Below are 27,783 nucleotides of genomic sequence, written 5' to 3' on the forward strand. Positions count from 1 at the left end.
ACGGATGATGTGGTTGAGGATGATGGTTTCGCCACTGGTATATGTCCACGTTCTGCGGGCCACATACTGCTGTTGATTGCCATTTCCTCCAAAAGTTCTCTTGCTTGGGTTGATGTCTTCTTCATAAATAACCCTCCCGACATAGCATCTAATGAACCTATAGTTGTAGGATTTAATCCATTATAAAATGTTTGCATTAAAAGTGCATCGGGAAAATGGTAGTGTGGGCATAAACGTTGAAGTTCTTTAAAACGTTCCCAAGCCTCATAAAGAGTTTCATTATCATTTTGAGAAAAAGATGTTAACTCTTTTATGACTCTTGCGGTTTTTGCTAAAGGGAAATATTTTGATAAAAACGCTTGGGCAAGTTGGTCCCAAGTTTCAAATGTTACGCCTGGCATAGAAGTTAACCACTCTTTGGCTCTCTCCTTCAAAGTGAAAGGAAAGAGGCGAAGTTTGATTGCTTCAGCAGTCACATCTGGTATTTTAAAAGTGTCGCAAATTTCTAAGAAATTTGTCAAATGGGTGTTAGGATTTTCGTTAGGTAACCCATAAAATGTTACATTATTTTGCAACATATTAAGCAATGTTGGCTTAATTTCAAATTGGTTTGCGGTGATTCTGGGTCTAACGATACTATTGGTTATGTTGGTCCCTGGTAATTAGTTCCAAGGGGGGGGGGGTTAGGAACTAATATAACTTTTTCGCGTTTTAATTAAGCTGACTGGAAGTTATTTTGAGAGTATATTAACTCAGCTTTTTGGTCAGCTTGGTGAGATATGTTTGAAGACAGTTTTAGTCAGATGTTGACTAAAGTTTTTTTCTTGTGAGTTGAGAATTGACACTCTTGGAGGTCAGCTTCTTAACTCATCACCACTTATTTACTCAAGGTCAGCTTAGGCAATTTATATGCTGAGTAAATATATTAAACAACACATACAATATAAAAGAGAGTTCAGAGATTACTCAGTATCACTTATCCTGGTTCGGCCTCTCTGCCTACGTCCAGTCCCCAAAGTCCTCCGGGCTTTTTGAATCAAATACTGAGCTCTTTAACGGTAGAGCACAAACCAATTACAAGGCAGTTGAATATGCAAGAGTACCTTCCTCTATTCGTCTACTCAACTCCTACTAAGTGCTACAACCCAGCACCTAGATTTCTCTACCACTGAATGCTTACAACCAAGCACTCAGCTTAACACTCTCAATATTCCTATTGATCACAGACTTGTTCTTTTTATGCTAAAGAACACTTTAGATGATTATGCAACAATCAATCTAGCATTTACACAGAGAATAGAAAAGTGGGTGTAAGATCTTTTTGTATTTGAGTGCTTTCAGAATTTTCTCTCTTTGTATTTTTCTCTTGATGCTTCAGTGCAGATCCAAGGTTCTTCATTGTCCTTTTATAGAAGGAAATTGCAGATTTGGATCCTTTGAATTGTTGTTACCGTTAACACCAAAACGGCTCTTTAGGGGAACAATTTCTGGTTAGTCTTCAGACTGCTCCGCCATTCCCTTTCACTGTTTTCTTCAGGCGACAGTTTTGTCTTCTTGCGTCTGGCTTGTCTTTTTGTGCCAGTTGTCTGTTTCCAATAATCCAACGTCCCATGACTCTTGGAATTAGTCTTTTAGGTGTCTTCGAGGTTCCAATTATTGGTGCAGAAGATTGGCAGACTTTGTCCTTTAGTGAACGGATTCTTCATGCTGTCCTGACTGTCACGCAGCTTCGTTTGTTCACTTCGAATATTCAACGTTCATGATGAGTTCCTTCTAGGTCAGCTCCGTTCTGTTTAACCTCTCCTGAAGAAGTCTTCAACTTTAGTCAGCCTCGTTTTGCTTCTAAGTCCTACTCCACTCAGCTTTCATTCTGTCATACTGAGTTCCGTTCTACTCAGCTTTGTTTGTGCTGACTTTTGTCCTGTCTTTACTTTATATATTTTTGCACTCAATATTTAACAAACATATTAGTACAATTAAATCAAAGCATCTAAATTTAATTGCCTCTTAATCATGGATGATTTTGTCAAATCAAAATCTTGTGGAAAAGGTGTTTCAACAAACTCCCCCATTTTGATGTTGGCAAAATACATAATTATGGAACTCAGTTATAAGTTACCCTATGATTGATATTTTTGAAATGACTCCCCCGTAAGGGTTGCACACATATTGTCTTAACTTAATTCTAAACCTTCCAAGATCTAATTAGACTTAAGACATTTGTATATACTGACTCAGTTTTAGTTTTGAGCTAGTCTGGATTGAAGTCAGTTTTTCAAAAATATTAGAAGTATGTTGTTTCTCAGTTTATTGCATAAGTTGTTTTAGTGTTAATGTATACTGAGTGTTTTTAACTTCTTGATTTGTTTGTTCAAATTTTATTAGTCAGGTCAGGAAGGAAACTAATACTTGTTATATTGATCTAAACAAGAAGAAGGCATATTGACTGAAACAAGAAAAAAGCACATTGACCTAAACAACATTCAAAGATAGGATAATGGGATAAGTTTTTAGACATTGATAAGCAAGTTCTACTTCTTCTTTTTCTGAGCTGAGTGATCAGCGTGAGCAATTCCTTTTCCTTTCTCTTTCTCTTTGCTTCCAGAAGCATTACCTGCAGGCTGAATTCCTCCTTGACGCTAAGTTCTTCCTTGACTTGTCTCCCCCGTTTTGCCATCATCGGGTTTGTAGAGGAAAGTTTCATTTCGTGCTGCAGGATATGCCTAGGAACCCGAAGAGAGCTACTGATCATGCTGAGGAGGCATTCATGAGATTTGCTCAGGCAGGAGCTTGATGGAACAGTTTCAGCAGAGCAGAATCATAAAACATGCGCTGGACATTGTTGATGCGCATTGCCTTCATGATAGCTTGTGAAAAGCTCATGAGTTTAGTGTTGGAGATGGGATCAACATCCATCTGGGCTCTGTCGATGTTGAGTAGTCTGACTGCTTCACTTAATTGGTCAATAGTACACTGAGAAGAGGAGGATACTAAGTCACGTGTACTGGTCAGCTCAGTATGAAGCTTGGTGAAGCATTGTTGAAGTTCAGCAGAGGTGGCAAACTCAGCATTGCCGGGTGGACTTGATTTGGTCAGCTCAGCATTCAGCTTGGCAAAGCAGTCTTGCAATTCAGCAGACGTAGCATACTCAGGATTGGCAGTTGCGCTAGAGGTGGTCAGTTCCGCTGTTAGCTTAGCAAAATAGCTTTGAAGCTCAGTTTCTGGTTGCTCAGCTTCTTCATCTTCTTCAGCATCTCCAGCTCCTTCGTATCCCTTCAAGGGTTGATTGTATAACAGTCCATCTAGTAGAACTTCAGTGATTTCACTTCCCAATGTACTTGTTTCATTCACCGTCTCTATTTGCTTGTCCTGTATAATTTTTGTAATGAGAGAGCCCAAGCGGAGTTTCTTACCACTTCGTTGAAACGCTCCAACCAGAAAGAGGGAAGATTGAACGGAGTGTAGGTCAACATGTGCCAGATGAAGCACTGTTCGAAGTTTGATGCGGATGAAGCTGAGCTGAGTTTGGGGAAGATAAAGTTGGTCAGCATGAAGTGGACCATCTTTTGTTCCTTACCCATACAGGTGCTGGGTATTTCACCCTTATGATCTTTGGGTTTACAGAACCCCTTAAGTTTCTCAGTTGTGTCTTTTGGCATTTTCTCCTTTGTCGTTCTAAATTGAATTCCTTCGTCTGGTAAATCTAATAATGTGGCTAGATAGGCAGGGGTTACGATGATTTTCTGACCTTTAACAGTGGTCTCCAAATAGTCAGAGTCATCTGCATCAACACGTAGATTCGAGTAGAATTCCCGTACTAACCTGGGATAGGTTGTTCCTGAAAGAGAGAAGAGACCTTTCCACTTGTTCTTCTCGATCCATTCACAGAATGGTTTCTTAGACGAGACAAAACTTGGAGAAAACCATCGACATTTTAAAACCTCCAGATTGTTGACCTTTGAGTGTACCTTGATCATTTTCCTTTCTATTTCCGTCGAAGGACCCGCGTGGTCAGTGGGTTTGTCTGTAGTTTGAGTTTTAGGGGTTTTGTTTTTGCTGGGAGCCATTTTTGAAGGTTTTGAGGTTCTTAGAGAGAGAAAGAGGTTCGATTTCAGGAGATTACAGGGGTAAGGAATGAAGAGTGGGGATTCTTCCACTTTTTATATAAATTTACGGCGGCCCTTAATCATTAACTAGCCGTTTTTACCTAGGGACGTTCAACCGACAAAAATTCTGTCATTTATGACATCTTCGGCGCATGGGATTTAATGTGCGTCTTCCCAAGGTGCCAGAGGTTACACGTGTAGGTTCTTTTTACGCGAGTGGGTTTTTACTAGGTTTTGCTAGAATTCGAAGCATACACGATATTGAGTGCCTAACTTTTGTGAGGATAATTTCTCTATCTCTAATTAACTCAGTATGTGTATTTACTCAGCATAGAGTGATTACTCAATATGTTTATCTATTCAGCATAGGATGTTTACTCAGCTTTTATGCCTACTCAGTATCATCACTCAATATATATGTCAATTCAGCATAGGGTGGCTTTTTCATTTTCAAACTTAGTAAGGAGTAGATATTTTACTCAACATGACATTTGCACAATCATTCAAAGTTCCACTCATATGGCAATTATTCGATACAGATTTAGTTAGAGTGGATTTGTCATACCAATTGCTGCCCTTAGTGTGTTGAATTGTTCTCGTGCCAAGGGCTTTGTGAAGATATCTGCCAGCTGATCATTTGTTGGCACATAGGTCAGCTTGATCTCATCTTTTAGTACATGATCTCTGATGAAGTGATGCCTTATGCTAACATGCTTCATCCTGCTGTGTTGGACTGGGTTCTTTGATAGATCAATGGCACTTTTGTTGTCACATTTGATCTCTATTGTTTTTGTTTTGACTCCATAATCCTCAAGCTGTTGCTTTATCCATAGGACTTGAGCAACACAGCTTCTAGCAGCCACGTACTCAGCTTCAGTTGTAGATAGGGTTACGGATGATTGCTTCTTGCTGAAACAAGATACTAGGCAGAATCCGAGAAAATGGCATCCTCCCGAAGTACTCTTCCGTTCTAGCTTATCTCGTCCATAGTCAGCATCAGTATATCCAATAAGTGTGAAGTCATTTGAGGTTGGATACCATAGACCTGTATCAACTGAGCCTTACAAGTATCTAAAAATTCTTTTTACAGCAGTTAGATGAGATTCCCTGGGGTCAGCTTGATATCTAGCACAATAGCATACTGAGTATTGAATATCTGGTCTACTAGCAGTGAGATAGAGTAAAGAACCTATCATACCTCGATAGAGCTTACTATCAACTGACTTACTCTTCTCATCCTTGCATAGGACAATATCAATACCCATGGGGGTTGATATTGGTTTGCAATCTACCATGCTGAATTTCTTTAACATTTCCTTGGTGTACTTAGACTGACTTATAAAGATGCCATTCTTACCTTGCTTGATTTGAAGTCCAAGGAAGAAGTTGAGTTCACCCATCATGGACATTTCGAACTCAGTTTGCATCTGTTGGCTAAATTCTTTGCACAAAGATTCGTCAGTAGCACCAAAAATTATATCATCTACATATATCTGTGCAAGTAGGGTATGTTTACCCTTTTTCTTAATAAACAAGGTTGTGTCAGCTTTTCCCCTGACATAGTTCCTGGTCAGCAGGAAGTTGGTCAACCTCTCATACCAAGCTCTTGGAGCTTGCTTTAGGTCGTACAGGGCCTTTTTGAGTTTATTAACGTGGTTTGGAAATTTTGGATCTTCAAACCCAGGAGGTTGATTAACATATATCTCTTTGTTTATAAAGCCATTAAGAAATGCACTTTTCACATCCATTTGATATAGTTTAAATTTCATGTAACCGGCATAGGCACACAATATACGTATAGCTTCTAATCTAGCAACAGGAGCAAATGTTTCTCCATAGTCTATACCCTCTTGCTGACTATAGCCTTGAGCTACAAGTCGAGCTTTATTTCTAATCACATTTCCATGCTCATTTAGCTTATTTCTAAAGACCCACTTGGTTCCTATGGGCTTTTGATTCCTAGGTTTAGGTACTAAATCCCATACCTCATTTCTGGTGAATTGATCGAGTTCTTCTTGCATGGCATTTATCCAATATTCATCTTGCTCAGCATCAGCAAAATTCTTTGGCTCAAGCATTGAGACGAAGGCAACATTGCTAAGGTATTTTCTAAGCTGATCTCTGGTCATCAACTTGTTGTTGGCAGCATCAAGAATGGCCTGCTCAGTATGTCCTCTTGGGATCTTTATTTCCTTGGGCAATGTTGAGTTGTTTGGAAGAGGTGTTTCTACAATCTCTACAGGAATAGATTGGTCAGCAAAAGATATTTCAATTTCTTGCTTACCTTGGGTCAGCTCCTGTATAGATGACACATAGGCTTCTGGTTGATCAGCGGAAGCTGAGCATGGTTCATCTTGTTCAGGCTGAGCTAACTTATCTGTAGGGTCAATTTCATCGAACTCAACATGTACAGACTCTTCTACAACCTGAGTTCTTTTATTAAATACTCTATATGCTTTACTGTTTGTTGAGTACCCTAAAAAGATCGCCTCGTCAGCTTTAGCATCAAATTTAGCAAGGTTGTCTTTTGTATTGAGTATAAAGCATTTACACCCAAAGGCACGAAAGTATCCAATGTTGGGCTTTCGACCTTTCCAAAGTTCATATGGGGTTTTCTTAAGTATAGGTCTAACTAGAGCCCTATTCAGTATGTAACATGCCGTGTGAACAGCTTCACCCCAGAAGTACTTTGGAAGCCTATTTTCACTCAGCATTGTCCTAGCTATTTTGACAATAGTTCTATTTTTCCTTTCAACAACCCCATTTTGTAGAGGTGTTCTAGGAGCGGAGAAATTGTGGTCAATACCACTGATTTCACAAAATTCATCAAACTGTTGGTTTTTGAATTCTCCACCATTGTCGCTTCTAATGTGAGCTACTCTTAGGTCTTTGTCATTTTCAAGCTTTTTGATCAATGTGGTAAACATCTCAAAGGTTTCATCCTTGCTACTCAGCAAGATGATCCAAGTGTACCGAGAGAAATCATCTACAATAACCAAGGAAAATTTCTTACCTCCCAAGCTGAGTGGCTGGATAGGTCCGAAAAGATCCAAGTGTAGTAATTCCAATGGTCTTTTGGTTGAGACAATATTTTTGCTATGAAATGACTTTTTAGTTTGTTTGCCTTGCTGACAAGCTTTACACAGTTGATCTTTTTCAAACTTTAATTTGGGTAATCCCTCAACTAATTGCTTTCTAGCTAATTTGGCAAGAAGGTCCATGCTGACATGCCCAAGTCTTCTATGCCATAGCCAGGAGTTGTCCTCTTTAGATACCAAGCATATGTTTTTAGAAAACTGTTTTTCTAAGTTTAACATGTATACATTTTCTACACGAGGGGCAGTTAAAATTAATTCATTTGTATTTCCCTCGAGTATTTGACACTTAGTATCATCAAATACAACCCTTCTGCCGCTCTTGCAAAGCTGAGATACACTCATCAGATTGTATTTGAGACCTTTAACTAAGGAGACAGACTCAATAGTTGGGTTACCTCCGATAGTACCTGAGGCGACTATTTTACCCTTCTTGTTGTCTCCAAAGCTTACACTTCCACCTCGTTTAAGCTCTAGTGTGATGAACTGAGTTTCATCACCTGTCATATGCCTTGAGCATGCGCTGTCTATATACCATAGTTTTGACTTCTCCACGCATGTCAAGCTGACATGCAGTTTAAACTATTCATTTTTAGGTACCCAATTCCTTTTTGGTCCTTTCTTGTTAGTATAAACAGGTGCAAAATCATATTTTAACTTGTGACGGCATACTTTTATGGTGTGGCCTGGCTTACCACAGAAATCACAAAAAGGTACCCTTTATGGGTTGAACTGAGTATGGTCAGCATTATTGTGTTGGGCATGCCAACATACTTTTGTGGTATGCCCTTTTCTTCCGCAGAAGTCACATTGGACAATCCGCTTGTTATGCCAACACACATGCTTTGTGTGTCCCCTTTTTCCACAACACTCACATTGAGTAAATTGCTTATGCTGACTAGTATTTGCGTACTCAGCATGGGGTTTATTTCTATTTGAGCCCTTCCCTTGACTCTGTAACATTGTGATATCCTTTCTAAGTTTCTTTGACTCAGATTGTACCTCCGTGACAAACTTATGTAGGATTTTCATATTGGTATGCAAGTCAGAGTTGTCCTGGAGAAGATATCGGAGGTCACTCAGTTTGACCTCTTCAATCTCATCACAGCGCCTGCTGAGTGCCTTAATCTTTTTGTTACTCTTCTTAGTTAGTGTATATAAATCACTCAGGGCATTTACCATTTCATTTCTAAGCAAAAGTAAGGATGTTACCTTTCATTGTTGTTTTCCTCCTGCTCGGAATCTTCAGAGAGGTCAGCTTGCTCAGATTGGGATTGGTCAGCTCCATCATCTGCCATGAAACATATGTTGGCTGTTTCATTTTGCTCAGCTTCGGATGATGTTGACCCATCACTGTCACTCCATGTGGCTACCATAGCCTTTTTGCTTCCCTTCTTCTCCTTTTTGAGGTTGGGACAGCTTGACTTGATGTGCCCAGTTTGATGACACTCAAAGCATGTGACAGACTTCGAGCTGTCCTTCTTGTACTTGTCACTTGACTCAGCTTTATACTTATCATTTCTTCTAAATGACCTTTTGCCGTTTCTATCATTCCTTCTGAACAGCTTCTTCATTTTTCTGGTGAACATGGCTATTTCCTCATCATCAGTTGACTCAGCTTCAGTCGAGTCAACTTTCATGACAAGTGACTTTTGTTTCTTATCTTCTGATTTTTCTTTCTCTTTGGCTTCAAAGTTTTTCATAGAGATTTCATGGGTCAGCAGGGATCCGATCAGCTCATCATATTTATAGGTAGTCAAGTCTTGAGCTTCTTCTACGGCTGTTTTCTTTGCTTGCCAACTCTTAGGCAGACTTCTCAGAATTTTCTTCACCTGTTCCTCTTCAGTGAAGTTCTTTCCAAGCCTTTTTAGCTCATTTATAATATTTGTGAACCTTGCGTTCATTTCTGAGATGTCTTCATTCTCATTCATTTCAAACAGCTCGTAGAGTCTCATATGTTGATTGACTTTAGACTCCTTAACTTTGCTTGTGCCTTCATAGGTTACTTCAAGCTTCTTCCAAATCTCATGTGCTGACTCGCAACCTGAAATCTTATTGTATTCTGTAGCATCTAACGCACAGTGAAGCATGTTTATAGCCGAAGCATTATTTTGTAATTTTCTGAGGTCATCCTCTGTCCACTCAGCCTCACTTTTAACAATTTTCTCATCGTTAACAGTTTTGTATGGCACATGTGGACCTTGGACAATTGCAAGCCATGCACTCATGTTTGTGGCTTGAATAAAGTTTTTCATCCTATTCTTCCAGAATGTATAATTTGACCCAAAGAATAGGGGAGGTCTAGTGATTGATAGTCCCTCAGGGAGTATCTGTGCTGTTTGGTTTCCTGGAAGGAACCGAGTGCTATTCTCACCCATTTTTAGGGATCAGCTCAAGATTGTTAAATCTTTGAGTAGTGAGCTTAAGCTCTGATACCACTTGTTGGTCCCTGGTAATTAGTTCCAAGGGGGGGGGGGTTAAGAACTAATATAACTTTTTCGCGTTTTAATTAAGCTGACTGGAAGTTATTTTGAGAGTTTATTAACTCAGCTTTTTGGTCAGCTTGGTGAGATATGTTTGAAGACAGCTTTAGTCAGATGTTGACTAAAGTTGTTTTATTGTGAGTTGAGAATTGACACTCTTGGAGGTCAGCTTCTTAACTCAGCACCACTTATTTACTCAAGGTCAGCTTAGGCAATTTATATGCTGAGTAAATATATTAAACAACACATACAATATAAAAGAGAGTTCAGAGATTACTCAGTATCACTTATCCTGGTTCGGCCTCTCTGCCTACGTCCAGTCCCCAAAGTCCTCCGGGCTTTTTGAATCAAATACTGAGCTCTTTAACGGTAGAGCACAAACCAATTACAAGGCAGTTGAATATGCAAGAGTACCTTCCTCTATTCGTCTACTCAACTCCTACTAAGTGCTACAACCCAGCACCTAGATTTCTCTACCACTGAATGCTTACAACCAAGCACTCAGCTTAACACTCTCAATATTCCTATTGATCACAGACTTGTTCTTTTTATGCTAAAGAACACTTTAGATGATTATGCAACAATCAATCTAGCATTTACACAGAGAATAGAAAAGTGGGTGTAAGATCTTTTTGTATTTGAGTGCTTTCAGAATTTTCTCTCTTTGTATTTTTCTCTTGATGCTTCAGTGCAGATCCAAGGTTCTTCATTGTCCTTTTATAGAAGGAAATTGTAGATTTGGATCCTTTGAATTGTTGTTACCGTTAACACCAAAACGGCTCTTTAGGGGAACAATTTCTGGTTAGTCTTCAGACTGCTCCGCCATTCCATTTCACTGTTTTCTTCAGGCGACAGTTTTGTCTTCTTGCGTCTGGCTTGTCTTTTTGTGCCAGTTGTCTGTTTCCAATAATCCAACATCCCATGACTCTTGGAATTAGTATTTTAGGTGTCTTCGAGGTTCCAATTATTGGTGCAGAAGATTGGCAGACTTTGTCCTTTAGTGAACGGATTCTTCATACTGTCCTGACTGTCACTCAGCTTCGTTTGTTCTCTTCGAATATTCAACGTTCATGCTGAGTTCCTTCTAGGTCAGCTCCGTTCTGTTTAACCTCTCCTGAAGAAGTCTTCAACTTTAGTAAGCCTCGTTTTGCTTCTGAGTCCTACTCCACTTAGCTTTCATTCTGTCATACTGAGTTTCGTTCTACTCAGCTTTGTTTGTGCTGACTTTTGTCATGTCTTTACTTTATATATTTTTGCACTCAATATTTAACAAACATATTAGTACAATTAAATCAAAGTATCTAAATTTAATTGCCTCTTAATCATGGATGATTTTGTCAAATCAAAATCTTGTGGAAAAGGTGTTTCAACAGGTTACACTGGCCACTCCTGGCCTAGCGTAATCCATAAGTGTTGCCATATTTTCTGGCTGAGGTTCTGAATTTTGTTTGTTTTTATTTTTCTTGTTTTTCTTTTTCTTTTTAATTGTCTTTTCAATTTCTGGATATAGCGGTTTTGGTGGAATGCCTGAACTTCGAGAACTGCGCATGAACTTAAAATCTTACATGAACCGAAACTACCTTCAAAACAGAATTTGAAAAATAAATATGTTAGTAAATTAAAATTAATAAATTACAAAAGTTGAAATAAGTATGTATAAACCTAGATTCGAAATAAAACACGAAAAATATAAATTTTTGTTAAAAGTTTTAGCGTTCCCCAGCAACGGCGCCAAAAACTGGTTGAGCAATTTTCGCAAGTGCACGGTTTCGCTTGTAGTAATAAAACGATATCGATCCCACAGGAAACGTTTTTCAACAAAAACTTATTTATGTGTAGATTAAATACGACTTAAGGTTTATATAAATAGATAATCGTTATTTGAAATTGGTTTTGAGACTGATAGAATAAGAATTAGGTTGGAATATGTAGAATGTTAGAAATCAATTATGTTTTGAGTATGAATTACAAAACAGAAACATTTAGTGTTTAAAATAAGAGAATAATTGTGTTCGTTTGCATTAAGCAAAGAAAACAACTTTAAACTTTGTATAAATTATAAAAATGTAATAACATAAACTCCTTCAATTAAAGGGATTTGAACCGCAGACAATCCTCCTACGGTCGGGTTAGATTGCTACCTTAACCAAATTAATACTTATTTCCGATAAGCCGACTTAACGATCATATCATCCTTAAGAATGAATTTGCCTAAGTGTTCAACAAAGTTTCCTTGTAAAGATATTGAATTTAACTACGCTTTAATGAAAACACCAGAACTCACTTCGGATCATTTACCAAAGTGCTACATAAAAATTTATTGAATTGCATGAACTTTATTAGATGAAGTATGAATTTGATAAAAGTTTACAGAGAATAAAAAGCATGAAAGCATTCGAACGACATTAGAGTTCGGGGTCGTCAATCCTTTCCTCAAACCTCGTCAAAGAGTTTGTCAGACTCCAGGGTCGGATCCGCTACTTAATCTTCTCGCTGAATCTTCGGAATAGAGATGGTTCGTCAACTACCAGAATGTAAACTAATATAAACAGATTTTAATCTAAATCTAAATGCTACTGTGTATGTAATTATTTGATAAACAATGTGTGTACATCATATTGCTTTTTACAAAATCGAACTTCTAACTCTGAATCGTTTGACTCAGAATTTCTGCATTAATTATATACTAAATCTTAACTCTAAAAAATCATATCTCAACTCTGAAATCAACTCTTTATTTATAGATGTTGGAGAGTCGAGTCTAAGGAACGTGTCTGCTATAAAGAGACGTTCTTATCCAATCGAACGGACGCGCTTCTTTGAAAACGAACATGTGTAAGTTGTGCTGCTAGAATTTCTGAACTTACCGAGAATGGAAATTCTCGGCCGAGAATGGGGAAACAGTTATTCAACCTTCGAACGAAAGGGGGAAGTGTCTAGGTGACGCGTGTCGCGATGGAGAATGGGGAATCTCGGTCGCGACACGAGTAATTATTTTCGTCTCTAACTTCGTTCCTCGTCTTCATTTCGGTGCGTTTGATTGTCATCGTCTTTGACTCCTTTTGTAGGGTTTTCCTTCGTTTTTGACCTCTTTTCGTTCCTATTTGGATTTTACCAAATATTTAGGTACCTTGCATGAAAGAAACATATTCGGACGTAAAAGTACGCTAAATAGATATAAACAGCACAAATTCGTAGTAAAATTGATGTAAATATTGATGATCTTTTAGGTATATTTTGGGCTTAACAAGTTTCTCTGCTCAATTCTCATTCTTCACTGTAGTAAAGACCGGTAAGATTATCAAAAGAAATTGATTCAAGATGAGCCTCCAAAGCACGAGCAAATGGCTGATAGGCCGAGCCTAGACCATCCAAAATTGCCTCAACAAGGTCATCATCGGTCACCGAATGTTGAAGGGAAGAAAGTTCATCACTGAAAGATTTAGCTTTTTGAAGACAAGCAGAGATATTTGTCATTCTCCCAGCGAAGGTTATGAAGACGGTGTTTGAGATCATGTATCTATGATCAATAACCAACAGAATATGCTTTTATGAGCTTGCTCCATGAGACAGAATCCATTTCTGCACGAACGATCTGTGGTATAGCAGCATGTGAGAGAGAGGAAAAATTATTAGACTAATAAGGACATGTTGATCCTTTTATTCCCAATTATCAAATTTTGGATGATCAGCATAAGATGCTAATTGTTTTGGGGCAGCAGTGTGTGTAGAGTGAATATGATGGGCTAATTCATAACCTTTGAGAATTGGGAGAATTTGCGTTTTTCAGACGAGAAAATTGGTGTGAGTGAGTTTTGAAAGATTTGATAAGTGAAAGTTGTGAATGGGAGAGAATTGGAGGTATCACCATTGACAACCATGACTGTTTAAGAATTAAGAGTGTAGGGATACTAGCGTGGGAAAAAATATAGAAAGAGAGAGAAGTTCGAAAAGAAGGAGAGAGGGTGAGAAACAAAATTATTAAACCAAATAAGCTCTGATACCATAAAGGATTTGATTCTCAATGAATGATTTCTATTGATTGTGAAAGTATAAATAATAGGTACAGATATGTTTGTTACAACAAGAGATTACAAAGATATTCAATATTCAAATTGAGGAAGGCCAAATCTATAGTTATCTTAATTATGTGCCTATTATCTATATTATCCTTATCAGGCCCACCTAACTAATTAAAGATATGGATGAAGAAAGAACATGCAAGAGCTAGGCGTTTTCACACCCAAAAACCTACAATCTTTTGGGTTGGCTACCCAAAGGCATAGTTTGCACCTTTTGCATTGTTATTGACCCTTGATGCTCTCCATTACGTCCCAGACCGCCCGACTCTTCTAGTAGAATTTGATTATCCTTTTTAACATCGTTTCATGGATTAATATCCGCATTATATCCTTTGATGCTCTCTTGTTGCTTCACTTTGAAGTCTCTTTTGACTCGATTTCTTCTGATCTTCCCTTTTATAATTTTTAGTCAACTTGATTCAGAGTGAAGTTTTAATTCCATTAGAGTGAAGTTTTGAAGTTTTTAATCAAACCTTTTCGTAGCAACCTTTTGATGTTTAGTGAGTTTCCCTATAAAAAGCATGTTTTCTTACCATGTCTTTATGAATGATTTCAACGTTTATGCAGACTCATTTGATATTTTTTTGCATACACTTATACTTATTTAGAAAAGATGTGTAGATAGTAACCTTGTATTGGATTCTAAAAAATATCACTTTATGGTTAAACAAAGTTCATTATTAGGATGGACTTTTAGGGTGCTGGCTGGGCAATTGCAATTCTGGTGCCAACCTAGTTGGGATGAGTTCAACTTTTTTTTATCTCTGGTCTTTTAGTTAAAAGGTCGATTATTAGGATATGTTGTAAAACTATATGAAAACTAATAAAACAAACATATGAATGTGCACTATAAATGACCCTATCATTTTTTTTGAATGAAGGCTGGGACGGAGACGAGAACCCAGACATCCCAACTATGTTGGCACCCCTGGGACCCGTCAAACCCAATATTATTAAAAAAGAATAAAAGAATACAAAGAAAGAAGTAGTCTAAGGGAAACATAAGTGAGCAATATTACAACGATCCTCCAAAATAAAATGATTGCAAAAAACCGGTGCAGATGGCCACCAGATAATATCAGTCGCCGTTACCCCATGACGAGCTAAACTTTCTGCTGCCTGGTTTCCTTCTCTGTAGATGTGGGTGATATTAATATCCATTGACGCTCCGCGGGCCAAACATCAGAGCCAATCTTGACGAATTTACCAGGGAATGTTCGTTTGCTAATGAACCGCAGTAGCAGAGTCCGTTTCGATCCAAAGCTTGCGCCAATTCTTCTCCCAAGCCATTTCATTAGCAAACGTGATAGCCTTTAATTCCGCAAACAAAGCATAGGAGTTTGGGATTGGGAATGCAAAGCAACCCATGGAGAAACCTCTCGCATTTCTGTAAATCCCTCCCGCACCAGCCGGTCCTGGTGAGCCCGTGGCTGAACCGTCAGTGTTTACTTTGATCCATCCCGCCTGTGGTGGGACCCAACGCACCTTGATGTAATTTGGCTCCGGAGGAGGTCTTAGCCGTTCAGTCGTAACCGGCCAAGAAACACTACATTCTCTGATAAAACCCTGCAGCCGATTAACTGAACTTTGGATTGAAGGGAGTTCGCCATCAAAAATGGCAGCATTCCTGGTGCGCCACAGATGAGCCAAGGGCAGGTCGTGATTGCCAGATTCCAAGCTCTCGACCAAGGGCGTCTTGCCAAGGTCTGTAGGTTGCTGAAAAACTCATTAAACGAGTTCGACTGGGGGAGAGTTATACTGAAATCAGCCGCGATTGCACGCCAAGGGAGTTATAAATGACCCTATCATTAGATATCATATAATTTTTTTTTACAAGACATTATTTGTAAGACATAAACCAACACAATAAGTCGGAAATAAGAAGGAATTAACATATTATTCCATGAATTCTCAAGATGTAATTTGCTTGACCTGATCTCGAGACAAAGGAGAAAATGGAATGGGAATCAAGTTAAGATCTTCTTTTCTTTTCAAGGTACCATGAAGAATTTCAGTCATATCAAGATTGGCAGGTGTGATTCCATCAGGTAGTTTCCAATTAAAATGATATAATAAGTTTGCAAGGAGAAGCTCCACATAAGTTATAGCTAAAGTGATTCCGGGACATATTCTTTTTCCTGCACCAAATGGTAGTAATTCCATATTTGCACCTCTGTAATCTATTTGACTATTTTCAAATCTTTCTGGATAAAACTTTTCAGGTTCAGTCCAAACAATTGGATCTCTTCCAATCGCCCAGACATTGATGAGAACTGTAGTTTTGGGATCAATGTCGTACCCGTCAATTTTTGTTCTTTCTTTGCATTCTCTTACAATCAAGGTTGCAGGTGGATGTAATCTAAGAGTTTCTTTGATAACTAATTTCAAGTATTTCAATTCATGTATTCTTGATTCCTCAACTTTTCCCTTATCTCCAAAGACTCGCCTCACCTCTTCTTGTGTTTTTCTCATTGCTTCTGTGTTCTTCATCATCTCAGCAATTGACCATTCCACAAGTTTAGAGGTTGTCTCACTCCCACCGCTAAACATTTCCTACAATTTGGTAGAATGTTTTAATATACTTGTCAAATTATTTAGATGTGAACATTGGAATCAGTCAGAGATTAATATAAGATATATGATTTGGCCTTAACTATCAGCTTGAGCTTTTAGTTCAATTGGTTCCATGACATGGTATCAGGTCCTTGAGGACCAAACGGTCGAGAGTTCGAGTAATTAAAAACACATGGAGAGATGGACCTATGTTGTGCACGCTGTAAGCCCAAAGGGCATATGCGGATTTGGAATGTGTCAATTTCTGTTAATTAGGTATTTTATATTCTTTTGTACATAGAACTTTAGGTCTTTGTATAAAACTTTGAAGCTATTCAGTACTTTATCCAAAAAATAACTAGGTCTAGTTCCTCAATTGCTCTATTTATCCATAAAAGTTAATGGTCTTATTTACTTCCCGAAGTTACTTAAAACGACTTACTAACCCTACTATGTCCACGTGACAAAATAATAGGAGATTTTGTACAAGTTTAAGTGTGGATCACTTTAAGTAAGTTCATGATATAAATTAGATATTTCAAATTTACAAGGCCAGTTGACTTTTTCAAACTAAGTATATGACTAGGGATGTATTAGTAATAAATACAACAAAAACTATTTTCAAACTTTTAAGAATGCAGACCAAAGGATAGCTTTATGTTAAGATAACTTTTTTTTTTATATAGTTACCAATGAGTCAATTTGATACTAACATTTTGAGTGAAAATCATTTAAATTTATGTAAGATCAATTTTTGTTGTACATTATGGAATTTTGAAAAAGCTCGTTTGACGTTATTTAACTGGTTCAATTTATGAACAAACTTGTTTAGAATTTCTAATGTAACGGTTAAATAATAGTCAAAGCATAGTTTTCAAATTTTTGGTGACTAGAACTAAAATTGATATTGGTTAGAAAGGTTAGGATTAAATGTGTACATAGGTTAGATTTAAATAGACACTTCTTAAAAAACGTTAAACATCAAATTTGATGCTTATCCCTAATAATAATAATTAATCCAGGATTCAATGTGACAAATAAGAATGGAATGTTTTTTTCATAATCATAAGTAAATACTAACCAGAATATTTGCTTTGATGCTTTCATTTGTTAATGGAAATTGCAGGTCTCCATTTTTCTGTAGATTCAAAAGAACATCCAAAAAGTTATGTGTAGAGCTTGCTGTATTTTTGTGTTCATTTAGGATTTCTTCAAGTATATTGTCTGTCTCTTTGTGCACTTTCTTCATTCTTGACTTTGCTCCACTTAGAAACTCAAGTAAGAATTTCAAGGAAGGGAATAAATCAGAAACAGCACCATCTATTACTGCATTCTGCACATTTTCTAACATAGGTAATAAAATTTGTTCACTTTCCCCATTCTTACCCAATATGATTATTAGCATAATACTATTAGTCAAATCCGAGATGGTTCTCGGAAGATTGACCAGCGATCCGCCTTTCGAACCAAGCAATTTGATTAAATTTGACACTTGCTCTTCTCGGATTGACCCAAAAGATAAAACCCTTTTCGTACTAAGAAATTCGAGTGTCGTAATTTTCCTAATTTGTCTCCAGTAATCTCCATATGGCGCAAATAACATGTCGACGTTATCGTAATACATAATTTCCCCGGCGAGGACTTGTGGACGTTGGTTGAATAGGTCGCCTTGAATTTTGAGGACTTGTTTAGCTGTTTCGGCTGAAGAAAGCACAACCGCTGGGATTTGGCCTTGTTGAATGCTCATAATAGGGCCATATACTTTAGCTAAATCTCGGAGGCGTTGATGGGGCAGCCCACCAAGCAACTGCGGAATGTTACCTAGAAGAGGAAACTTTCGTGGCCCGGAAGGGGGATTTGAGTCCTTATTTATTTTCTTCCATATGATTAATGTTAAAATGAGGAAGCTAAAGAGGATGAGAAAAGAGGGGATTTCAAGGTCCATTTTTATGATAATTATTGTATGAATGAGTTCTTTTCAGTTCTATATCAAATTATATACTCAAAAACTTAACATAATGAACTAATTCTAATAAGTTCTTAATGCTAATCTCGTTGATGTTGAGCTAGTTGACATTGTCATTGAGTATTGTAGAAGCAAGCTTGTTAGTTTGAAATTTGTAAAATATTTTAATTTAAAGGTCATTTTTCTATTACAAAATTGAACATGGGTTCCATTATTGTTAGAAATATAATTTAATTAAGTGGAATTAGTGTCGGTATTTCAATTGTTAGAGACATACTCCCTTCATTCCTATATTGACACATGTCAATTATACTTACATTTTTATCCTTTGTGCCTCCACTAAATTACAGAAAATATTAATAATTTTTATACATATATGTGTTTGGTTCTTTTGTGGAAAATAGGGGCGGGTCAGAGAATTATAGTGTTCTCGAACTGTGAGATTGAATTGAGTGCGCTTTCTGATTCCTACATAACAAACGATTGTGAAAATAAAGAGACCGTAAAATTCTAAAGGATTTGATTATCAAAACGATACTGACCTTGTAGAAATTATTAAGAACAACAAATAAAATAAAATTGTACTGGGAAAATGAACGGACTTTGCACTTGAAAATTGAAAGTAAGGAAATAACTGAGAATTCTAAAATTGCTTAAGTCTAGAAAGAAATTGCTAGAGTTTTACTGGAGTGTGTGTTGAGTTGTCATTTTTTCATCGTGATTCATTCCTTTTATAGACGTTGGGGGTAACTTCCTGCTTACTTCCACATGTCACGTTCTCCACATTATTGAGTAACTGCTTCCACGATGGATTGATTCCTAACTTTCCTGCTTTATAATTGGCTCACAAAATAGACGTTAAAATATTGAATGACCTTGTGATTTTTCTTTTAATTTGCCTTAGGTTTTCCATGAGGTTCACCCTAGATAGTAGTTTTCCCTTGATATTCTTTCCTGAAAAAAATCTACGTAGACGTAAGTTAGACCAATTAATATATTAAAAATATATAAAAGCCAAAAATTAAATTATGGTGCAACCAATTGCCTCCACAAGCATGAATTTGAAAGATAAAATTTGTGCTTATTTTTCTCCAACAAAAATCTATTAGACTTCAGAAAATTCAAAATGCATAAGGAAAAAAAGAGTAAGTAACTAACCATTTTAAGTAACAACAACAACAAAGCCTTAGTTCCGAGATGAAACAATTTCAAGTAAAAATTAAGAAATTTAATTAACCTAAAAACTAGATATTAAGTCGTTTTCATCCCTTCGTGGATCTTGTATTGGCTTTAGCCTTTACTTGTTTGAACTTTTATTTCTTATATTTTGCTTGTTGGAATCCTTCTTTATTCATCTAATGAAAATACACGCATATTTCTCAAAACAAAAAAAAAAAAAAAAAAAATTGAATTACCTCTCTTAAGGTTAAAAACAAATCTAATATTAACAAATAAAATTACATAAAAAGAAATAAAGAGAAAGAAAAATACATAAATATACATAGACATGTGGGCGCGTAAACTCTACAATTAAATTAAAATACTTATAATTAACAACCTAATAAAATAAATGAAACTCGGAAACTAACATATGAAAAAAAAAAACAGATAACTACAAATTATAATAAAAGTAAAAAAAAAAAAAGTCTTTCCATTTAAATAAACTCTAGATATAATAGAAGTTTCAAGTTGAATAGGATTGTGATTCCAGATAAAAAACAAGTTTTAGTAAACACAAACTACTTAAACTCTATATATTTGCATAATTAAAGTAAAACTCACTTTGCACAATATCAACATCAGAAGAAAACTTACCATGGTCGAGGCAATGAAACATTGTGGATGTTAGGCAGCAACCTCCATTAGCAATTGTCATAGTTCTAATAGGCAATGAGACTCGGTTCCCCCGTCTAAGAAGCTTCACAACATCTCTCTGCTCCACTTTCTTCATTGATAAAGCCTCCACCCATTTTGTGAAGTAGTTTGATGCCACGATCATAAAGCTGTGCCCTTTTGATGATGCAAGATAAATTTTCCCTATCAAATCAATTATCCATTCTCTGAAGGGTCATGGCTTGATGACTGCATACATCTCATTTGCAGGAACTCTTTGAATTTGTCCATATCTTTGACATTGGCGACATCTTTTTGCATAAGACATACATTCCTTCAGCATATATGGCCAGAAGTATCCATGTCTCCTTATGAGCCACTTTATCTTATGCATGCCTCAGGGAATAAGGTACTCGTCTGCTTGGGTTCGATAAATACTCGTCTGCTTGGGTTCGATAAATACTCTCCTTGATGGGACTTCTCCAGTCACCAACTAGATTGACATGTCCATTGAATGACTCCACATGAATTCCCCTCTCCATTATGGAAGGATCCACTACAACAAATCATCACTTGCGCCACGAATCATGCCACAAAAATTCAAAATTCGTGGCATATTTCTATTTAGACACGGAAAAAATAAATTCCACTACAAACTTATGATAACATGTTTTATTTATGCTACGGGTAAATTTTTTTTCATTGCAAACATACACTTAGACCACGAATTTTACGAGATAATTTTTTTCGTGGCTAATTCTTCTTTTGCCACGGGAATACTCATAGCATAAAATTAGTATATGAAAAAAAAAATCATCATTAATTACATGTAATGATTAGAGATAAGGTAGCAAAATAGACCTATGGTTTTTAGAGAAGTATCAATTTAGGCTCCACGTACAAAATAACATCAATATAGGTTTTAACGTTTAAAAAAGTATCAATTTAGGCCTCGAGAACGGATTGGACACGTCATTCCTATTTCTCCCTCCACGCACAATTGATAGAACTTAACGAAATAATATCAACGTGTTTTGATCCATTATCGAGGCCTAAATTGGTACCATCTTGTAAACGTTAAGCTTATATTAGTGTTATTTTATACGTGGGGCTTAAATTGATACTTGCCGAAAATCACATGCCTATTTTGTTACATTATCCCTAATAATTATTATTAAAATATCATGATAATAAATTTCTGTACCTGCTATGGTTACTTTGTTTTTTTACAAAGATAGGGTCAAAATATAAGTTGTATAATTATTTTGAGCGCTAAATATTCCCTTCAAAACAAAATAAAATAAAAATTTGAAAACAAAAAATGCTACAAACCATCTCTTCTTCCCACCCTAAAATTTTTCTTCTCCTCTTTGTGACAGTGACAGGGAAACACGGTGTAAAAGAAAAGCTTTTAACTTCTAGGATACTTGTTTGTTGTACCTGATACCTAAATCGAGATCAGCAACTGATATAAGGGCTGGAGGTGCTAGTGCAGCGGCTGCGAGATAGATTAAAATTGAAGCGGGTCAAGTCAGGATGTGGGTTGGTTTGATCAAATTGAGAGCAGGTCGTCATTTAGTATACGGGCTTCGTCTTGCAATAGATATTGCATTATGTCTGTATATGTGTATGGATACTATCTTCTCTGACTTTGGCTTCTCTTACGACTCAATTCAGGTGCGTTATATATAATTAAGATCCCTACTCAATTCATTATTAATGTGTCTTCCAAGTCGTCATGATCTGTTGCTACGTTATATGTTTATTTAATCTTATAATTAAATGCCTACTTCTGTTAAATATTATGAATACAAATATCCTGAATTTAAAAGTCCCTTCTTTGATGCTTGAGGGTTTGTGATATGAGGGAAATGTTGCTTGAACAATTTATTCTTGATATATTTCCTGTTATCTATAAGAGATTGCTGAGATTCTTGGATCTTGATGTGTTCAATTGGAGAGAGTTTACAATGTATGTGTGTTTATCCTTGATATATTTCCAGTAAATCTGCATTATTGAATGAATGTTAACTTATTTACATACATTTTCATCAACTAGTTAATCAATTAGGCTTTTTAGACATCAGACTGCCTCAGATTTTAGAGGCATTTCGCAACATTCATCTTAGAGGCAGAGTTTTCATACTATAAGAACGAAATCCGAAGAGAACAGATTCTGATGTTGCCTTTTATCCCCAATTGTACCGAGATATCAAGATGGATAACTTCCTTATGGGTTCAAGGAGACGTGAAAATCAGGTATGACTTTGTTGCTGAGTCCTATTACTTACCATTTGTTTGTTTTTGTGTTATCTTGATATCTCGTGTACTATGTATATGTTTATATTATCACCTTTGGTCATGCTAAGAAGTACGAAGACACTATAACACATCATCATATTCCTTACATGTTAATTATTTTGAACTAGATTTATACTTATTCATTTAATTTTTATTGTTCTTGAGTCTTGAACCTTATATCTTATCACCACTTTCTAGCTTTTGGGTGCTGATTTATACATCCAGACTGGAAATCGTGTATTTTCACTCTAGCTTCAAAATTATGGTATGTTGCTCAGTTGGTATGTGCTATGGAATTAGTTCATGATGCGAATTAGTAGAGTTGGCTGTTTTTAGATTGTCTACAATCTACATTCATGACCATTTTGTAATTGTTATTGCCTCTTAAGTCCAAACTTTAGCAATCAATGTTTGACCAACTTTGAATATGTTACCTTTAGGGATTGCTAGTGAAGTTTTATGTCTTATATGTATAGACTGCTGCATTTTTGTCCCAATTTTTTTTATACTGGTTTCTTATTCATATAATACTGCTGTGTGGGCATGACAATTGATCTTTATTGTGGTAGTGCAAATGTCATCGAATTTCTATTAACTGTCATTAGTATTTATTTATATTTTAGGTCATTAGCTTTTATTTCTCATGGTTTCCTTACTAACTTATTTTATGTAATTTCTAATTAACATGTTCCTTGGGTGAAATTATATATGTAAATGATCACTTACAACCTCATTTTCATATTTATATTGCAGAGAAAATAAAATTTGTATGGAAAAGCGAGTTATGGTAGCATGAACACTCATCTTGTTATTTCCAGGGATTTATCTTTTATGACTTCTAGTATTCATACCTTGATGTTCTATTATTTCCAAAGGGCCCTAGCATCGGACCAAGTTTTGATATGCCTTCTGGTGCTAATATTGACATGTAGTAAGGTAATTCTGCTTCTTCTTTACGCTGAAGTTTTTTAATTTTTATTCTTGTATGCACATGTAAGAGATATAGTTAATGTGTGATTATGTACTTAATCATAGGTGGGGAAGATGGCAGACTGGGTTGGTCTTCAACTGATCATTCCAGAAGGAGAAACTCTGGTCAAATTACTAGTTCAAGGATTTGTTTGAAACAAAAGGGCCCTGTTGCAAATGATATACCCTTATCCAAAGATCCTATTGTAAGTTCTTTCAGTCACAATGTTATGCGTATGTGTTATATTGTCAATCAGACACGACATTAGTTTTTCCTACTTTTGAAACTTGCTTCTATACCATCTTAGATTGATTAGATACTTAATTAGAAAGCCCAAATTCACATTCATGGTTACTAATTATCTTTGTGACATTTGCTACCACATGTTATGCCAACTATTTTTCTGCTCTAGCTTTATTTTCGAAGCACGAAATGTATAAGAAAACAAACACCACAAGTAGAGACTAAGATTAAGTGGTGGAAATTGCAAGGGGAGAATCAACAAAAATTTGTGGATGAGATGACCAAAAAAGATATTTGGAGTTGTAATATGGATTTAGATATAGATTCGATATGGACTAAGATGGAGCATAGTATAAGAGAAGTAGCGAAGGAAGTTCTAGGGGAATCTAAAGGTAGCATGCCACCGGGTAAGGACACATCTTGGTGGATAGAAGAAGTTCGACAAGCAGTAAAGAGTAAGCGAGAATCCTATAAAATATTGGGGAAATGTAGGAGTGACGAGAACTACGAAAAATACAAAGAGGCTAAAAGGGAAGTAAAGAAGGTCATACGAGATGCTAGAGCAAAGGTGAATCGGGATCTGTATACAAGATTGGATACGAAAGAAGGGGAAAGAGACATATATAGAACTGCTCAGATGAGAGATAGGAAGACGCGAGATCTCGGAAAAGTTAAATGTGTGAAGGATGTGGACCAGAAAGTCCTAGTTGGAGATAAGGATATCAAGGAACGATGGAGGTCCTATTTTGATGACTTATTTAATGGAGATCGCAGACAAGATGTTGGAGATATAAGTATCCATCATGATATGATAAATCATGAATGTCTGCGGAGAATTCAAAAGGGTGAAGTCAAAATGGCATTAAGTAAGATGAAGTTGAAGAAAGCAGTAGGACCTGATGGCATCCCTATTGAGATTTGGAGATGTTTGGGAGAAAGAGGAATCGAATAGTTGACGACGTTCTTCAACAAAATTTGGAGAAACAATAAGATGCCATCAGAATGGAGGAAAAGTATCTTAATCCCTTTGTATAAGAACAAAGGCGATGTCCAAGATTGTGCCAACTATCGGGGAATCAAATTAATGAGTCACACTATGAAACTTTGGGAGCGAGTGATCGAACAAAGGCTAAGGAGGACGGTGAAGATCTCAAAAAACCAGTTTGGCTTTATGCCGGGAAGATCAACTATGGAAGCCATCCATCTAATGAGACAATTAATGGAGCACTATCGAAATAAGAAGAAAGATTTGCATATGGTTTTCATTGACTTGGAGAAAGCATATGATAAGGTACCAATGGAAGTACTTTTGTGGGCCTTGATAAGGAAAGGCATTTCGCGGAAATATATTGACATCATAAAGGACATGTATGAGGGAGCATGCACAAGTGTACGTACTAGTGTTGGGAAGACTGAAGAGTTTCCTATTACGATTGGGGTACATCAAGGTTCCGCACTAAGCCCATTTCTTTTTGCCATCGTTATGGATGAACTAACAAGTTCACTTGTGTTGGTTGATGAGACGAAAGAAGGAGTGGAGAGGAAGTTGGAACTATGGAGACAAACTCTAGAATCTAGAGGCTTTAAGTTGAGCCGAAGTAAGACATAATATTTGGAGTGTAAGTTTAGCGGCCATAGGAGTAGGGAGGCAGGGACAATCACCCTAGATGGGAGAGTTGTTCAGGCCTCAGATTGCTTCCGGTATTTAGGATCTATTATCCAAACGAATGGAGAAGTAGATGGAGATGTTGCTCATAGGATTAAAGCTGGTTGGTCGAAGTCGAAGAGTGCTACGGGTTTCCTTTGTGACCCCGGCATGCCTAATAGATTGAAGGGAAAATTCTACCGGACAGCAATTAGACCAGCATTGTTATATGGTACGGAGTGTTGGGCAGTGAAACACTGCCACATCCATAAGATGTCGGTGGCGGAGATGCGTATGTTGAGATGGATGTGTGGTCATACGAGAAAGGATCGGGTGAGTAATGAAATAATTAGGACAAAAGTAGGGGTCACATCTATTGAGAATAAAATGAGAGAAGACCGACTAAGGTGGTTTGGCCATGTGAGACGTAGAGCGCTTGATGCGCCGGTTAGGAGAACCGAAGAGTGGCAAAGGGATGTAGTGGTGAGGGGTAGGGGAAGACCTAAGCAAACTTGGAGGAGGGTGATCGAGAGTGATATGAGTTTACTGGGAATTGAGGAAAATATGGTAGTGGATAGGACGAAGTGGAAGGAGCGAATTTGTATCGCTGACATGACTTGATTTCACGGTTTTATATGATGGTTCATGTTAGCCGACCCCGTATCATTTCGGGACTAAAGCTTTGTTGTTGTTGTATTGCAATAATAATTTGATCTTTTTTTTTGTATCTGTCTAAAGATTTAGTGTTATTGTCTGCTACTTACCTTCTAATTTTGTTTTTGTATACACCAGGATTATATCAACTTGAGTATCTTGAAGAGTTTGAATATCTTACAAAAAAAAAAAATGTCTCCATGTTTGAGAAGTACATGTGAAGTCAGGATCAAAGACGCGTGATATGGAGGAATACAATTTTAAGGTCTCATCACTCTGGTTCTTATTGAGCTCTGAAATATTCTATAGAAAAAGATAGTGAGATATGTTTATAGAAAAATATAGTGAGATATGTTTTTTTTTTTTTTTGATGAAAATGTATGTTAATTGTTCTGTAAATTGATATTTTATGTTAAATTGTTGTACTTATTAAAAATTAATTAATAAAATACTTTTTTATTTTATATATATTTATTATTTTTAATTTTGTTAAACTAATGTAAAAGAAATAATAATATTTAAATATTTTATTATATATGAAGAAATTCGATTAAGTTTGCCACGATTGTGCTCGTGGCAAAGCAAGATTTCTAATCACAAGTGTTCTATTTTTGCCACGGGTATGTTTGTGGCTAATTGGGGTTCATTGTCACAGGTTGTTATGTCTTGCCATGTGTATTTTACTTTTGCCACAATTTTATCCGTGGCAAATGGGTATAGTTAGCCACGAATTTTATCGTGGCATAAAAACCTGTTTACGCCACAACCATTATTTTTCCGTGGAAACTACCTAGCCACGCTCACTTGCGCCACATGAGTTCTACTTTGAATTTTCGTGGCTAAATATTATAGCCATGGAAATATTATACTTGTGCCACGATTCTAACCGTGGCGCAAGTGATGATTTGTTGTAATGAATATCTAAGCTTCTTGATCATTATCAACTTGTGGGTAAGTTCTTCCGACATTTTCAAACCACAGGCTATCTGAGTTAGCTCATTAGTCTCCCAGTTCCTCTACCTTGGAACATGAAGAAAGGATAAGTCATTAAATTCCTACATTAGTTGGACATCGGCTGTATAATATGGAGCCAAGTTGAGACTAGTGCATTTGTATTCTTCTGATAGTTGCCTCAGCACGAGTTGGGAATCCCCTTGAATCGAGACCTCCTTTACTTTTAACTCGTTTAAGATCTCCAGGACAATAACTGCAGCTTCGTATTCGGCTTGGTTGTTCGTACATTTGAAATCCAAGTTGAAAGACATCATTGTTTTGGTTCCCGTGGGGGATATGATGACTACTCCTGCTCCTGCAGATGTCTCAATGCTAGATCCATCGAATTACAAAATCCAATGGGATTTTCCAATACTGAAGATTGGCAGATCTTGCTATCTCTCATCCCTTATATATAGGCAATGGTGATTTGTAAGGAAATCTGCAAGTGCTTGCCCTTTCACAGATTTTTTTAGGATAGTACACTAGAGTCAACTCTGCCAAAGACAACGACCACTTTCCAATCCTCCTAGTTATAAGAGGCTTATTCAACATGTATTTAATCAGGCCAGTCTGAGACACCACCAACACCCTTGCTCCAATCATATAATGTCGCAATTTGGTACAAGCAAAATACAATACAAGAAAGAGTTTCTCTATTGGTGAATATTTTACCTCTGTTGCATTAAAAAATCTACTCAGATAATACATTGCCTACTCATATCCTTTGGAATTGTTTTATGCTAACAAGCATCCAATGGAGTCATAAGTGGTAGAGAGATAAAGTTTCAGAGGTACACTTGGCTTTGGCGGCATAAGTAGACGAGGTTTGCACATATACTCTTTGATACTTTGGAAG

General features: G+C 36.8%; 1 protein-coding gene and 1 non-coding gene across 2 annotated transcripts; one reads left to right on the forward strand and one right to left on the reverse strand.

Annotated features, from left to right (window-relative positions):
- The first annotated feature begins 215 nt into the window (after positions 1 to 215).
- On the forward strand, positions 216 to 320 carry LOC136215901 (small nucleolar RNA R71). The gene has a single exon (XR_010682904.1). It is a non-coding gene; the product is annotated as a small nucleolar RNA R71 (small nucleolar RNA).
- A 15,357-nt stretch (positions 321 to 15,677) lies between these two features.
- Positions 15,678 to 18,264, reverse strand: LOC136216639 (cytochrome P450 726A27-like). Its single transcript, XM_066003191.1, has 2 exons — positions 17,401 to 18,264; positions 15,678 to 16,319 (listed from the first exon to the last, which is right to left on the reverse strand). The coding sequence occupies exons 1-2, from the start codon at positions 18,262 to 18,264 to the stop codon at positions 15,678 to 15,680; spliced, it is 1,506 nt and encodes a 501-aa protein (XP_065859263.1).
- Between the last annotated feature and the right edge of the window lie 9,519 nt (positions 18,265 to 27,783).

The sequence above is a fragment of the Euphorbia lathyris genome, chromosome 1, assembly GCF_963576675.1.
Source record: "Euphorbia lathyris chromosome 1, ddEupLath1.1, whole genome shotgun sequence".
Classification (NCBI taxonomy): domain Eukaryota; kingdom Viridiplantae; phylum Streptophyta; class Magnoliopsida; order Malpighiales; family Euphorbiaceae; genus Euphorbia; species Euphorbia lathyris.